Source organism: Microtus pennsylvanicus, chromosome X (assembly GCF_037038515.1).
Source record: "Microtus pennsylvanicus isolate mMicPen1 chromosome X, mMicPen1.hap1, whole genome shotgun sequence".
NCBI classification, from domain to species: Eukaryota; Metazoa; Chordata; class Mammalia; order Rodentia; family Cricetidae; genus Microtus; species Microtus pennsylvanicus.
In genome coordinates, this window is record NC_134601.1 from 32,914,785 (window position 1) to 32,931,774 (window position 16,990).

Sequence of the window (16,990 nt, forward strand, 5' to 3'; positions counted from 1 at the left end):
CTCAGTCCTGGTCCTGTGGAGCTCTCCTCTTCAGGCATGCTCCAGCCTAGGTCGCTGGCCCAGTCCTGTACCCACAAATATCCCTGGTATAGATCTGCTCCTGTTCCCATGGAGTTCACTGTCCCAGGCCCACTCCAGCCCAAGTTGCTGGCTCAGTCCTGCTCCTCTGGAGTTTGTTACCTCAGGTCTTCTCTGGCCTAGGCTGCTGGCTCAGTCCTGCTTCTGTGAAGTTTGCTGCCTCAGGCAAGATCTGGCCCAGGTCACTGGCTCAGTACTGCTCCTGTAGAGTTTACCCTCCCAGGTAGTAGCATTTCTTTGACAATTATATTTGTAACCTATCATTTCTTCCTCGTTATTGTTCATGTTTTATGATGTCTGTCAGAGTCTTCAAATTACAGATTTTACATAGTCAAGTCTTTCCTTTTTCTTTCATAATGACTGGTTTTCATTTAAAACTTAAGCCTTTCTCTAGCTAAAATTATACAAATTATAAAAGTACCTAGTTTTTATAAGCTCACAGTACTGATGATAGTTTTCATTTTAACATTTAGCATACAGGTTAATATACCTGGAAGATTTTGTTATATATGATATCAATATTTTCCAACTAAAAACTTTCATTGAAAACTATTGTATGGTCTGTTCTTATTGTATTGTACTTTTCATACCCTGAATTTTCATGTGCATATGTGGGAGCAGTTCTTTATTTTACTTTTTGTTATTACAACTATGTCTATTTGAATTAGTGTGCCTTTGTAGTACACTTTGAAATCTGGTGAGACTTTAAATTTTTCTTTTTAATATCCATTATAGTTATCTGACTTTTCAGATGTCCTTTAGCAAGCATTTATGATTTTGATCCTGTACATTGTCCTAGTTAGGATTTCTATTGTTGTGATGGAACACCATGACCAAAAGGTACTTGAGGAGGAAAGGGTTTATTTCTTACATTTCATGTTACAGTCCATTATCAATGGAAGTCAGGGCACTGACTTGGTCATCATAGTTTGCTCAGCCTGCTTCCTTCCAGAACCCAGGACCACCAGCTCCAGGGTATTCCCACCTACAATAGGCTGGGCCCTCCCCCAGCAATCACTAAATAAGAAAATGCCTTAGAGGCTTGCCTCCCTACAGCCTGATCTTATGGAGAAATTTTCTCAATTGGGGTTCCCTCCTAGCAGATGACTTTAGATTGTGTCAGGCTGACAAAAAGCTAACCATCACATAGGTCTTAAATATTTCTTATTGATTTTTTTCATAATGCATTTTGTGGCAAAAATGACTGAGATGTTTTTCTTTACATTTTTTCAGTTATTTATTGGTATAAGTGCAAATCTCTTGATTTGGGTTTCTTGCATTTTGTTGTGGCCACAACACTGGTTGACTGATTGTTCCACCTTATACTAGCACTTTTGGTGTCCTAAATAAAGAGTGCTTAATTTTCAGTGCTAAGAATTTTGGCCCTTCCTAATAAGTAATCTTCTTTTCTTTTGTGTGTTTATTACTTCATGATCTTGAAACCTTGAAGTAATATTGAATAATAGCAATAGGAGTAGGCCTTTTAGTCATACTCCTAAATTTAATAGAGATGCTTCCCATATTTTATTACTATTGATTTCAGAAGGATGTCCTTTATTAAACTAAAGAAATTTTATTAAGTTTCTAGGTTGAAAGGATGAAGATATAGCTCAGGAGTAGAGTGCACACACAGAGTTCTAACTGAAATGGGAACAATTCTTTTTAAAAATTAATAGTGAGTTAATTTTTAAAATTATCAAAAGTTAACTTTGATACAATGACTTTCATATCTTCAGATTGTGTGGCTTTTTATTTACTAATATAGTAAATTTTATTAAAGAATTATTAGAATTCCAGAAACAGAAGAAACATTGCCAAATTCTTTCTATGAGGACACAGACACCCTGATACCCAAACTACACAAAAACCCAACAAAGCAAGAGAATTACAGATCAATTGCACTCGTGAACATAGATGCAAAAATACTCAATAAAATACTGATAAACTGAATCCACAAATACATCCAAAATACCATCCACCATGACCAAGTAGGCTTCATCCCAGAGATGCAGGGATGGTTCAACATATGAAAATCTGTCAACCTATAATATAAACAAACTAAAAGAAAAAATACCACATGGTCATCTCATTAGATGCTTTAAAAGCCTTTGACAAAATCCAACACTCTTTCATTAAAAAAAGTCTTGGTGAGCTCATAGATACAAGGAGCATATCTAAACATAATAAAAACAATATATAGCAAGCTGACAGCCAAGATCAAATTAAACAGAGATAAACTCAGAGCAATTCTACTAAAATCATGTATAAGACAGGGCATTGTAAAATGAATCTGGCTATAATATCATTAATGTTCTATTTTGATAATTTGACTAAACAGTTTAGCAAGGTTCTCTGCATCTGTGTTAAAATAGCATTGATTTCAGAATTTCTTTTGCTTTTTTAGAGACATGGTCTCAGTATGGAGCCATAGTTGGCCCTGAAGCTGGCTATGTAGGCCGGACTTCCCTAAAACTGTTCTTGTCTCCCAAGTATTGGGATCAAAGGTGTGTACCACCATGACCATTAAGGATTTCTTTTTTGTGAATGCTAATTTTATGCCAATTTAGCTTATGTTGCATAATAGATTTTGTAGTAAACTCATATTTTCTATGCTCTGAAATACTTTAATGTACATAGGATATCACTGTTATTAGAAAGTTTGAGAAAACAAGCCTCTAAACCTTTGGGTCTGCTAACTTTTGATGATGGGAGCTCTTTCGTTGCCATTTCTGTTCTGTTTATTCAAATTGTTTGCACATTGAGTTAATTTTGGTGACATATTTCCCAAGGAAATTATCTATTTTAATCTCAATCTTCAGATATATTTGCATAACACTTCAGAATTCATTTAGTTGATTTTATATGCTGCATTCTGTATGATGAACACCTTGATGACTTTCATATCCATCTTTCCATGTTATCCTTCTTAAGTTTGTATTACATTTATTTACTGGAGGGGTGCACTCATGTGCCATAGCATCCATGTGGAAGCCAGAGTACAAATTATGACATTTGTTCTCTCCATCTACATGGGTCCGTGGGATTGAACTTGGGTCATCAGTCTTGGTAGCAAGTACCTTTATCCACTGAACCATTTTGTCAGCCCATATTTATACTTTTCTTCTTATTGATGTTTATTCGTGATATCTTTTTATCACACCAAGATCTATTTTACTTTTTCAATTATTTGACAAAGTAGTACTATAGTACTATATTAATATTAGTACACTAATGTTGAAATAGGAGTGGCGGGGCTGCATCCCTGGCACCCGGCCGCCCACATGGCTAGCTCTAGCTTATGCCCCGAAATAATTACACGGAAACTGTATTCTTTTAAACACCACTTGGCCCATTATATCTAGCCTTTTCTCAGCTAACTCTCGCACCTGGACTAGCCCATTTCTCATAATCTGTGTAGCCCATGAGCTGGCTTACCAGGAATGATCTTAACCTGCGTCTGCCTGGAGTGGGAGAATCATGGCGACTCCTTGACTCAGCTTCTTTCTCCCAGCATTCTGTTCTGTTTTCTCCGCCCACCTAAGGGTTGGCCTAACAAATGGGTCTAGGCAGTTTCTTTATTAATAAGAAATCACTCCCGCATCACACTAAAGTTAAGTAGTAGTTATATCAGAAACACAAGGTTAGTTCAGCAACTAACTAAAAATCAAGAAATAACTTGGCAATTGTTACTAGAGCTGCAATAAAAAAAAATGATGTGTAGGTTTAAAAAAAGAAAAGAAAATATTTTCTCCTTGTAGAGGAAAACACCAAGTGAATTCAAAGACTTTTTAAAAGGAAATGCTGAGTCTAAGTTGCTTTTGATCTTTTTAAAGTTGCGTGTTGTATCACAAGATGTGAAGATGAATCTTCAGGAATTGGATGAACTTTATGTCATTTTTAAGGTATGTTGTTCCTTTTTAACGAAAATTAATCTTTTAGCGGAATTTTATCTCCATTGCTCTTAAACATTTTTATGTTTTAAGAGACATATTTAGAAAAATTCTTTGACTTTTTTCTGATTTAATGACTCTCCTTTTCCATTTTTTTTGTAGAAAGAGCTGTTTATATCTTGTTATTGGTATTCGAGTTGTCCAGGATTGAAGCATCATGACCCCAGCCTGTCATATTTGGAACAGTATCAGATTGACTGCCAGCAGTTCAGAGTGCTGTATCACTTGTTGAGTCCCTGGGCTCATTCTGCAAACAGAGACTCACTAGCTTTATGGACATTCAGATTGTTGGATGAAAATTCTGATTGCCTTATAAACTTCAAAGAATTCTCCTCTGCAATTGGTAGGCTGATGCCCTTCTACTTTCTAAAGCAAAACATAACTATGTTCTCTATGCCCCCAAAATATTCCCTACCACCCCAAAATATTTTATCTTGCTGCCTATTACTGCTAGTTTAGGTCAATTTTGGATTACATTGTCTTCAGGTTTAGTAATTATGAGCCCCTTTTAAATGTGCTTGCTGCTAAACCTATGCATCTTGATCTCTTTTAATAATTTATTTTTACTTTATGTGCATCGATATTTTGCCTACATTTATGTCTGTATGAGGATGTTGAATCACCTGGAACTAGAGTTATAGATGGTTGTGAGCTGGCACATGGATGCTAGAAATTGAACTCAGGACCTCTGGAAGAACATCTAGTGTTCTTAACCACTGAGCTATCTCTCCAGGCCCATATATTAATTTCTTTTTTGCCCAGCCCTCTCAAAGAAACAAGCCGTTAGATGTGGGTGTTTTAATGGTTTAACAGGAAGGAAGAGAATGTCTAGGATTTTTCCACACCAGATAGATAGATACAACAGAAGGATTTTCCCCCTGGGTAAAAATCTAACCACATAGCCTAGATAAGTGATAAAGAAATACTGAACAAATGAGTTGTGCCTATAGTCGATAAGTCATAGGTTTTGTTCCTTTGTTTTTCATACCCCCCCAGCAATGATTTCTTTTCACTCATTATCTTGCAGAGCAGCTCTCTCCTCAAATGAATCATAAAGCCCCATTCCAAAAGAAAAGGGAAATATGAGGTTGGGAGAAAGGCGCTTGTGAATAGAGCATGCTATTCCCCTGGTGGAGTGTTTCGGTTATGTGCTTGAAAGTGAAAATCTTACTGACTGGGTAGTTAATTGTTAGCTTAAGAAACACTATGTTGCCTGGTGGTGGTGGTGCATGCCTTTAATCCCAGCACTAGGAAGGCAGGGGCAGTTCAAGGCCAGCCTGGTCTACAGAGAGAGTTCCAGAATGGCCAGGGCTGTTACACAGAAAAACCTTATTTTGAAAAACTAATGAGAGAGAGAGACAGGGCTGGGGGTGGGGGGACAGACTGACTGGCTGACTGTGTTTTAGATCCTAATTCCTGTCTACTGTCTGTATCTTAATCACTTTGGGTGGAATTGGTTGAATGTTTAGTTAATGTTTAGTTACCTGAGTTTTCTAACTGAATTTTATTGAACAGATATAATGTACAATGGAAGTTTTACTGAGAAGCTTAAGCTGCTTTTTAAGATGCATATTCCTCCAGGTAAGACTTTACCAGTCTTTAATGGTATATAGTAAGACTTCATTCCATTGTAACAGGCATCATTGTACATATAATTTCACTTTAACAAAAAAAACAGTTTTCCATATAATTTAAAGTTATTGCTTTATTGTGGTCCTCAAGTAATATCACAAGTATTTTTGGTGGTGTAGGTATAGATATAGACAGGATGAAATCTGTAGAAGAGATTCCATATATCAGTTGGATCTTTAATTTCCTATTAGTAGGCAATCATCTCTGTCTCTCTCTCTCTGTCTCTCTCTCTCTGTCTCTCTCTCTCTGTCTCTCTCTCTCTCTCTCTCTCTCTCTCTCTCTCTCTCTCTCTGTGTGTGTGTGTGTGTGTGTGTGTGTGTGTGTGTATGTATGCAGTTTAAGATATAGTCTCAATATATATCCCAGACTGAGCTCAGTCTCAGAAGCGCAAGGATAACAGGCATGTGCTACCATGTCCTGCTAGCTAGCTCTTAAATGATAGCTTGTATAAGAACGTATGTATCGTTGGAATATTGGGATACTGTTGAATTTGTGCTGTCATTGTCATTAAAATAGAAACTTACTTTAGGCAGATTACTAAACTTGCAGATGGGTCTAAATTAGCATGTGCACAACTTTTATTTTATATCCAATGTCACCCTTAGGCCCTCACACAGGCTCATGGTTGAACGCATGCATAAACACACACGTAAAATATATTTTATATGCACTCTCTTATTTTAGCATCATAATCTTTGAAAGATTATATTATCCTTCCAATTTTTACAAAAGGAGACTGAGGGTTGGGGAGATTCAATTATGTCCCAAATATACTTGATATGAGGCCCATCCAACTCCAACAGTTTTTTTTTCTGTTTTGCTCTACTTCTCCAAAGTCACCATGCCCTTTCAGTTTTCATAAACTTTTTCCACTGTCCTTAGGATTATTTCCCAACACATCCCTACTGTTAAAAAATATATTGCGAAAAGTGGCTTGGATTTAGTAATTCATTAAAATCAAATAGCACTTCATAATTTGTCTAATGTTCTCCCTGGCTTCCTTCAAAAGCTTTTTAAAGGCTTTTCAGGTTAGCAAGGAATCATTTAGCAGACCAACAAACTAAAGCCGTGTTTAATCCTTCAGACGCCCAAATCACTAACACAGCATTAAAAACAAAAGTCAAACCACATAATAATTTAATTATAAGAATAAATTTTATTAGATTATGTTACCATTTAAATGTTTAAATTTTCCATGTAATACATTATTGATGGAGAGGTTGAAAGTAAGAATATTAAGTAGGATAAAATATAAGCTAGGAAACACTGTGTCTCCGTTGACTCACAGTGGGGAACAGTAAAGCTCTGAGCTTCAGGTTTCCTTATTAGTGCAGGAGTTTTAGATTTCATGTTCAGAGCTAATCTAACTACCAGATTCGTCTTTCCATGACTCTCTAGAAACTGGTAAAAAGCAAGGAGGTTACCCGTGCTCCCGTAGATGACCTCGGAAGCAAAAGGACTCAGTGCATTTACAAAAGAGTCCACGGAATTAGAAGGGATTAATGGTGGTGGAAGAGGGAAGAAAGAAATGGGGCGATGGATTTGATCATATGCGTATATGAAGTTCTTAAGCAATAAAAAAGAAGAAATGCAAGGAAGAAAAATTTTAGAATTCAAAGTGATGAAATGTTTTATTTGGTACACAACAGCAGAGCAATAGTATTTCCACTTTTCTGTATGTACACATTTCTTATACACTTCATCTAATTTCTACTCTTCAATTTGTCTGCATTTAAGAACCACTTCTCTGCCTTCACTGCTAGTAAATGTGATTTGGCTTATATGCTTTCAGCTTATACTGAAGTGATGTCTAAGACTTCTTCCAAGGGCGATGAGCTTTCCACCGAAGAATTGCTTTATTTCAGTCAGCTCCAGGGTAAATAAATATTCCTTTAAACTTTGAGCTGAATTTGTGTTGTTATAAATTGGGTCTCAGACTGGTCTCAAACTCTTGGGCTCCAGTAATCATCCTGCCTCAGTCTCCCAGGTAGATAGGTAGACAGGACCATGGGCATCTTGATGACTAGCTACTTGTGGAGATCTTCTTGAATTGGAGTCACTGTACCTTTTACATTGTGATACTACGATAGCAGTTAGCATAGTCTGTAAATATTTGACTGATCAGACTGTGCTTAATAATTTTTATTTTTTGAAATTTCTTATTATTTAAAAGAAAGTATATATAAAAGATTTTTGCTTTTAATTGTATTAAAGAAATTTTGTATCAGACCATTTCTATGCTTTGATAAAGGATGGTGAAGCTGATAGAATCATTGATGATTTACAATCCATAACTTTTATTTAAATAGTGAATACTTCTTATAAATCAAGTGTACAATAGAAGAATCTGCTTTCTCACATAAATTGGAAGTGATACACACTTGTGTGTGTGCTTTTCTCATTTGTTTCATTTTCATAGGTACATGGTCTTACAGAGAACATGTGTGTGTCTATTTGGTTACTGTATGTAAAGTGAGCATTAACAAAACCTCAAAACCCATCTATTTAAGTCTGCCCACTTTATATAGAAGAACATTGAGTACAGAAAGCAGTGAATTGTGCAGGGTTTCACAATGAGTTCTTGTCTTACCCAGGGCGTGTGGCTTCTTCTTCAGACCTCCATTCTGCATAGGGCTTTCCTCCTGGTAATAAACATAATGCTTCTTAATTTGAAGGCAGTCAAATAGAGAAGCTATCACTCAGAAGCAAATACTTAAGTTTGATGTATTACCATCTAGGATTTTTTAAATATTAATATACAGTGTTCTTTTCTTTTACTATGAATATTTTTGATACTTTGCATTCTAAGATCAGGAGATCAGGTCACATAAAATTGCTTTGGTGGGTCAAAAGCATAGTAAGTGCTTATAAGTCTTTATACAAACTATTCTTTTATTATTTTACTTTTAAAAGATACTTAAACATTTTATAATATACAGTTGCCCTCTTTTCCCTTTAGTTTCCAAGCATGCAGATGAGAAGGAAGCAGAATCAGGAAAAAATACACCTGAAAAAGGTACTATGAAACAATCTAGGAATATCATTCAATTTATTAAATTATTAGTTCTATAAATAGTAATAGCTATAAAGGGGGAGGGGTTAGGTTTCTTTAAAGGCTGTAGATTTGTCCTGATATGGTTTTCTAGTTACATAAAAGAAATTTATTATTTCTCTTTTGTTACTTACATCTCAGAGGTTATAAAAATTTAATAGTAAGTGATCCATATTCATTTTTATTATTTTAAAGATTTCATTTGAATTGCAAAAATAATAGGTAATCTTTGTGGCAGAAATTCGGGCAGCATTTGTCTTTCTTACCCCTAGACAAAGCGAGCCAGAAGGAGAGGCTGTAAACATTTTATGCTATATCCTTTTCAGATTTGTTTCTTTGTATACATGGACATATGGAGTCATCTCTCTTTAAAATATCTATAAACACTCTTCCACTAGGTGCTTTTTTTTCTTATGACTGCCTGGCCTTGGCTTGTTTCTAGCCATCTTTTCTTTTTCTTTTTAATTGTTTTTAATTGAGCTATACATTTTTTTCCACACCCCTCCATTTCTCCCCTCTCCCATTCTACCCTCTCCCGTGACTCCCACCACTCCCAGTTTACTCAGGAGATCTTGTCTTTTTCTATTTCCCATGTAGATTAGATCCCTGTATGTCTCTCTTAGGGTCCTCTTTGTTGTCTAGGTTCTCTGGGGTTGTAAATTATAGGTTGGTTTTCTTTGCTTTATGTTTAAAAGCCACTTATGAGTTAATATATATTTTATTTGTCTTTCTGGGTCTGGTTTACCTCACTCAATATGTTTTTGTCTACAAATTTCAAGGTGTCATTATTTTTTACCACTGTATAGTACTCCATTGTGTAAATGTAGCACATTTTCCTTATCCATTCTTCGTATGAGGGGCATCAAGGTTGTTTCCAGGTTCTGGCTATTACAAATAATGCTTCTGTGAACATAGTTGAACACATGTCCTTATGGTATGATTGGGAATCCTTTGGGTATATACCCAAAAGTGGTATTGCTGGGTCTTGAGGTAGGTTGTTTCCTAATTTTCAGAGAAATCACCACACTGATTTCCAAAGGGGTTGTACCAGTTTGCACTCCCACCAGCAATGGAGGAGTGTTCCCCTTACTCCACATCCTCTCTACCATAAGCTGTCATCGGTGTTTTTGATCTTGGCCATTCTTACAGGTATAAGATGGAATCTCAGAGTTGTTTTGATTTGCATTTCTCTGATAGCTAAGGATGTTGAGCATTTCTTTAAGTGTCTTTCAGCCCTGTGAGATTCATTTGTTGTTTAGATCTGTACCCCATTTTTATTGGATTACTAGCTCTTTTAATGTCAAGTCTTTTGTGTATTTTGTATATTTTGAAGATCAGTCCTTTGTCCAATGTGGGGTTGATGAAGATCTTTTCCCATTCTGTAGGCTGTTGTTTTGTCTTGCTGCCCGTGACCTTTGCTTTACAGAAGCTTTTCAGTTTCAAGAGGTCCCATTTATTAATTGTTTCTCTCAGTGTCTGTCCTACTGTGGTTATATTTAGGAAGTGGTCTCTTGTACCAATGTGTTCAAGTATACTTCCCACTTTCTCTTCTATGAGGTTCAGTGTGGTTGGTTTTATACTGAGGTCTTTGATCCATTTGGACTTGAGTTTTGTACATGGCAATAGATATGAGTCTAGTTTTATTCTTCTACATGTTGATATCCAGTTATGCCAGCACCACTTGTTAAATATGCTTTCTTTTTTCCATTTTATGTTCTTAGCTTCTTTGTCAAAAATCAGGTGTTTGTATGTTTGTGGATTGATGTTCAGGTCTTCTATTCAATTCCATTGGTCCTCCTGTCTGTTTTTTATGCCAATACAAGGCTGTTTTCATTACTATAGCTCTATAGTAGAGTTTGAAGTCAGGGATGGTGGTGCCTCCAGAAGTTCCTGTATTGTACAGAATTGTTTTGGCCTGGGTTTTTGCTTTTCCATTTGAAGTTGAGTATTATTCTTTTGAGTTCTGTGAAGAATTTTGCTGGGATTTTGATGGGCATTGCATTGAATCTGTAGATTGCCATTTTTTTACTATGTGAATTCTACCTACCCAAGAACATGGAAGATCTTCCCATTTTCTGGTGTCTTCAATTTATTTCTTCAAAGATTTAAAGTCCTTGTCTTACAACTCTTTCACTTGTTTAATTAGAGTTACTCCAAGATATTTTATGTTATTTGTGGCTATTTTGAAGGGTGATGTTTCTCTGATTTCTTTATCATCTGTGTGCAGGAGGGCTACTGATATGAGTATGACTACATGACATTATTGTTGGACCAAAGTGTGCTGTTTTAATCTAAATACATCATTTTCCCTCTTTTTCTTTACTTTTGATATTCATCAAATTTCCAAAAGTAAGTTTTTGTCTAAATAGAAGTGGATAATGTTTTCTGAAAGCCAGTGAGTGAGGTCAAAGCTAAATTCAGATTGTGTCCTGGACTGAAAGAGATGGGCTCTTTTACCTCAGAGATATTTCTTTCACTTTCACTGATTCTTTTTGAGATTTGGGGAAATATTAGTTGTTCATTATAAAATTGTTTATTTCTTTTATTTAGGCAAAGGAAAAATCGATATTCAAGCCTATTTAAGTCAATGGCAAGATGAGCTTCTTAAAAAAGAAGAAAACATTAAAGATTTACCAAGAATGAATCAGGTATAGAATTTTCCAAGTAAATTTTTTTTAAATTAATGTGAATGCATGTAGCCCCATGGTTCAGTCACCAATACCACAAAAGAAAAGGAAAAGAAAAAAAACTTACATACTATTGAAAAAATAGTTAAATAATCTGCAGGTTGTCAGCTTTAGAAAATTCAAGTAATCATGAAAGAGGTCAACAGATTTTTTATATTGTATATTAATTGCTTAAATGTATTTAGTGTTTCTATAGAAAATTTTTATATGTGGCATATTTCAGCATTAAAAATATACATGTATTAAGTAACATTCAGTTAGTGCCTACCTGTTGTCAAATCTATTGCTATGTACTAAGAAATTACTAAGATGGATCTTACGTAATCCCCAGTGACCTTATATTTGATGCTGCATAGGCGATATTAAGAACTAGTGTAGACATTATTTAAATTGATCTCTTTCTTATACATTGCCCACGTGTTCTTATAGTCTTAAAAGAAAGGCTGGTTGATTGAGATACCGAAGTTCCCCAGAACTTTACCAAAACAAAACTATCCAATAGGTTAGAGTGTCTTAATGAACTTTCCAGTTTGATGGTTAAATAAAGGCTTCCTAAAATAAACCAATTTGGGTTACTTATTCTAAAATCATTATAAATGAAAAGGACTATAAAAAGGAAGGCGGAAAGCATTTTTATAATATATTTTTATGAAGCATATTATTTGTACTTGTTTTATGTACATACAAACATGTAAGGTAGAACAACTGAGTTGTAGAACTCTTGGATTTGAATAGCTTTTAAATTGACAAGTATTTTCCAGGAATATTTAGAATTTCCTGAGAGCAGTTAGCAAACTAACTAGAGTCTCTTAACTTTGGTCCCGTATCTGCCTTTAAAAACACGTACATCCAAAGGGATTTCTTAAGAGTTCTTACACTACTAGGTAGGTCCCAAAAGTCATTCTTCCCTAATATTAAGGCATCTAAGTTCAGTGTCCATTGCAGCCCTTTGATATCAAATTAGAAGTCCTTAATCCTTTTCTTAAAATTGATTGATGAGAATTACATGAAAGAAAATATGAAAGTTTACATAATCAAAATTGTCACCCAACAGTAAATAAAGACAACTTCTTAATTTATAATATTCTTCATTTATAATATTCTTCAATTTGACAATTATGTGAGAGGGCTTAAATGAAATATTCTTTCATGGTTCATACCTCCCTTCCTAGAGCAAAGATGTATCATGGAATTAGTCCTCAGTTCTGTGGTGAAGGTTGTATAATACAAATTTTATACAGGATTCTCTCCACTTCTGAGTTCCCCTTCTAAGTTTCATTTTTATTTGCTAAGTCTAATGTTAAAATGTTATATTTCCAACTTGTGTCTTCTAGTCACAATTTATTCAGTTTTCAAAGACCCTGTATAATTTATTTCATGAAGACCCGGAAGAAGAGTCACTCTATCAAGCCATTGCTATTGTTACCAACCTTTTGCTCAGGATGGAAGAAGTTGGAAGGAAACTCAATAGCCCTAAATCAGCAGCTAGAAGATTCTCCGGGACAGCCTGTGATTCTGGAGCCCGTGAGGGGAACGCAGAGAGCAGTGTGGAGAAAACTCCTTCCTCTCCCAGGGAAGAGCATCAGTGGTCTTTTGCATTTGAACAGATTCTTGCTTCCCTGTTAAATGAACCAGCTTTGGTGAGGTTTTTTGAGAGACCCTTAGACTTAAAGGCAAAGCTGGAGCATGCAAAATGCTCCCAGTTAAAGTCTAGAACCAAGGTCTAAATCTCTGCCGCTGTTAGCTTTACCAAGATTCCTGTACGATCAGCTTGATTCCTGAGACTACTCAGGGATGTATGGCATTGCCTATGTGCTTGAAGGCAAAAAGAAAGGTACTCAGAAGCACAATGATTCATTCCTTTGTATTAATTGCAGTTAAAAAAATCCTGTCATTCTATGTGTCCCAAGATATCCAGCATCAGGGTCACATGCTCAGTGGAACCACCAGAGGGCACCACCATATCACTTTAGGGAGTCAGTTTCAAGTTTGTGCTGCTGTTTCCATGGGATTAGCGGCTTTTCAAAAGGCAAAGTGTTTATTAGTGATGCTGTTATGGCATATTGGTGAACTTTGCTTTTCAAATTGCCCCAAGCCTGTCAAAACTGAGCTTTAGAACTGTAGCCTTAATTATCCAGGAAATTGCCCATTTAGGGCTTTGCTTTCTATGTTATGTTACTGGAACTTTATTAACTTTTAAAACTTAATTTTGTTCAACACAGAAATATAAGTTCTTAAAAAGCAACTTCTGCACTTTCTGTTCTTGAGGGTTCACAATTTGCTGGTTGACACTACTAACTATGCTACTGCTAAACACAAATGAAGAAGTCTAAATTCTGGACTGATATAAGGAAAAACATCATTGGATTTAGGTTTACATAAAATAAAGCCACTGTTTTGAGAAAGGTTAAGAAACAGTTCAGTTGACTATATAGCTCTTTCATTTACACTGAGACATAACTAAAACTTCTTTAGTGTACTGTCGTGTGTGGCATCTTCTCAGAATGGCTTGTGATTGCTTGTGTCCCAGCTTTATATTTTGAATTTTCATCAGCTGTGTTTTAATTTATAGGAGGTAGTGTGGAACAGTTACACTAATACTGAATTGCTTCGTTAGTTTCACAAGCACATAAAGTATAGTTCACATATACTTTTACTAAGGCACTATGTAGAATTGCCAGCATCTACCTAAAAAGGTTCGACTCTCTGACTTAGATGAGCAATTTTTTACATACTTTAGGCTTCTTCTAGGTCAGACATTACATGACAGTCCATTTAAATATAAATGGACTTTGATAGCACTTTATAAAAACTAACAATCAAACCACATGGACCTGTCCTGTCTTCTGCCTTCTCTGACAAGAGTAATTTATTAAGCAGTTGACTTAGGGAATGGGGCAGGAATCAGCCTGAGGAGTTTCTGCTTTCATGCTAGGCTTTGATTTCAAGCCCTCTTACTTGACTAGAAACAGAGGGGGGGGGGCAGACCTTCATGGTGACCAAAGAAGTCTCCCTTTCTGGGAAGGAATTGGTGTGGTCAGGCTTTAGCAAGAATAGACTGTGAATAAAACAGAGGGCTATGCCATGTAGCATATATTCTTTTCAATGAAGCAAAAACACTTTTCAAGTTGAGTCTTTGAGAATCTGTAAGTTGGAATTTACCAAATACTGGTAGCATCTTTAAGATTTGATTATACTGTCTTTTCAAGGAAATTGCCACTTAAAAGAGATAATTTAGAACTAAGCCTTCTGCTTTGACTCAGAATTGATGTGCTAAAATATGTCCTGATTTTCAATCTTAGTTAGTAGTTTATATGCGAACTGTCACATCTGCTCTTATGTAATGATTGTTAAATTATGCGACAATAGCTCTAGAAAAACATATGGTCTGTGCTTATATACAAAAGCACTGTCACACACACTGTTGAATATTTCGTCAGCTGTATTTACAACAAATCCTTTCTTAAAAATATGCTGTTAATTTTTGATATTATTTTAAAGTCAGAATAGTGAAGATTACTGAATATTGTATTTTAAGCTAGACTAATTGAAAATAAATACTTAAAGAGATTTTTAAAGTTTCAAGAAGATTATAAATGAAGGTTAACAAGCCAATAATGTATTTTCTGGCTCTGCAGGGGAGATAAGCTAAACACATTATAGTTTTATAGCTGCCACCTTGTTAAGCAAATGAGCTGTTCCTAATATTCAGAATATTTTGTTGTGTCAAACTGGACCAGTGCATTGTGACTTTTACATTAAATGTTATAAAGTGACTTTGTCTTTATAAAACTAAGTATTAAAATCTATTATATTAAATATAAAAATGTTTATTTAAAAAGTGAATGTCGTGTATGATCCATTTTACGTACACATGGTTAAAATATCATTTGAGGGTGTCCTTTCTACTGCAGTTTAGAATCTTGTTGCCAGAAAACCAGAATTTATTCTCAACTAGATTAGGCACAAAACTGTTTATTACTAGATATTAAGTGGCATGTATCTTTATTAGAAAGACCAACTTACTTGAACTTTCAAAAGCAAGATCCAAGACCACACCACTCCCAGGCTACCAGGACAGCTGCTAATTCTTTTATAATTAGGAAACTTTCAGAATGAAAATACATCACTACTCCTGCTCCCTCCAGAATGATCCATCTGCAAATGGATGCCAAGCTCCTCGCCCCCTCAGCACCCCAGGTGCTCATGACCAAATGGCTGTAGGGCAGCCAAACATCTTCACAGTCATCTTCAGCAACAGAGATGTCAGAAGCACAGAGTCCAATTGCTTCTGCGAGCCAAGTCTCAGATGTCTAGAATCATAATTGTAAAGGAATGTGGGAAATGGACTTTTAGCTTCTGGAGTACAGGAAACACTCCAATAGACTAGTATAGATGTTAAGAATTGTGTGAGTTTTTTCCCTTCTGTTGCTGCATAATAATTAGTACAATGAACATTTATTTTCTCACCGTTTTAGTATGATAGGATGGGGTTTCCGGGAGCTCAGCCTAGCTAGATCCTCTGGATAGGACTACAAGGCTGTGACCAAGGTATAATCAAGACTAGTCTTCGGGTAAAGGTTCGACTGGGTTAGAAAACACAGCCTCTTGTAGGTGGCCACCCTCCGCTCCTAAAGGCCTCCCACAATCCCTAGCATCTTTAGGTCTTGCCACACGGGCTTTTCCAACATGGCTGCTTCATTGTGCTAGAAAAGATAGCCTCGAGGGTGAGTCTGCCTGGAAGAGTATCTTATATGTGACATAACCCCGATAGCTGTAGCCTGCCTTTGCCATGTGCTTTTGATTAAAACCAAGTAACCAGTTCTGCTTATGTTCAAAGCGAGAGGATTGCATAAAAGCATGAAAAGCAGCAGGCAGAGATAATGAGAGGTGCCCCTATCTGCTGCCGGTGCTGATCGGTGTCATTATCTATTATCTTCACAGCGCAGCACACTAAATAATCAGTAATAGCAGCAGCTGCTGCCCCTGCCCATCCTCACATGAACCTTCCTCCGGTGAACAGGAGGACACTAATCTCTCCGAAAGGAAGATCCAAGTCTGTTGGTTACTTGAATTCATCTATGGCTGATGTTCATTCCTCTTTATTCATTCTCAACCCCATCTTAATATTCCTGCCACGTGTAAACTAAATTATAGAATTACTTAGTGTCAGCTGATATAAAAAGCAGGAAAGACTATTGAAGGAAATTGATTATTGTGTATAAAGAGATGCCTAAAAGAGATGGAGAAAGTGGGTGGGGGTGGCGCCTGCGGTCCTCATTATACAGCTAGTCGGGGCTGTCATTGTGGTGGGGAGGATTTGGTCTGATCACACCATAAACTTGCTCTGGTATATACATTGATGAATTTGAACGCATGCGTATTTGTATAACATCAAAAATACAGAATACTTCCTTCACCCTAAAGACAAACTCCCTCGTGTCATCCATGTATGTATTCTCTCACATCCTAGCCAGCAACTGATCAGTTCTTTATCAAGCTTATAAAACACCTGATGATTACTTCACCAGCATGTCTGTCCCTTAGGACCATGTAACTAAGGAATGGTTGCTTAGATACTTGTTACAAGA

At 36.1% G+C, this 16,990-nt stretch overlaps 1 protein-coding gene across 2 annotated transcripts in view; it reads left to right on the forward strand.

Moving 5' to 3' along the window:
- The window catches only part of Tbc1d8b (TBC1 domain family member 8B), a 70,343-nt gene extending 55,169 nt beyond the window's left edge, over positions 1-15,174 (forward strand). Inside the window, exons 15-21 of one of the 2 annotated variants that reach the window (XM_075957630.1) lie at positions 3,912-3,980; positions 4,131-4,371; positions 5,544-5,609; positions 7,453-7,536; positions 8,620-8,676; positions 11,263-11,360; positions 12,734-15,174. In XM_075957630.1, the coding sequence (XP_075813745.1) occupies positions 3,912-3,980; positions 4,131-4,371; positions 5,544-5,609; positions 7,453-7,536; positions 8,620-8,676; positions 11,263-11,360; positions 12,734-13,126 (1,008 nt within the window). In that variant the 3' untranslated portion in view covers positions 13,127-15,174. The remainder of the gene's footprint in view (positions 1-3,911; positions 3,981-4,130; positions 4,372-5,543; positions 5,610-7,452; positions 7,537-8,619; positions 8,677-11,262; positions 11,361-12,733) is intronic. The other variant, XM_075957631.1, reaches the window with a different exon arrangement.
- The last annotated feature ends 1,816 nt before the right edge of the window (positions 15,175-16,990 follow it).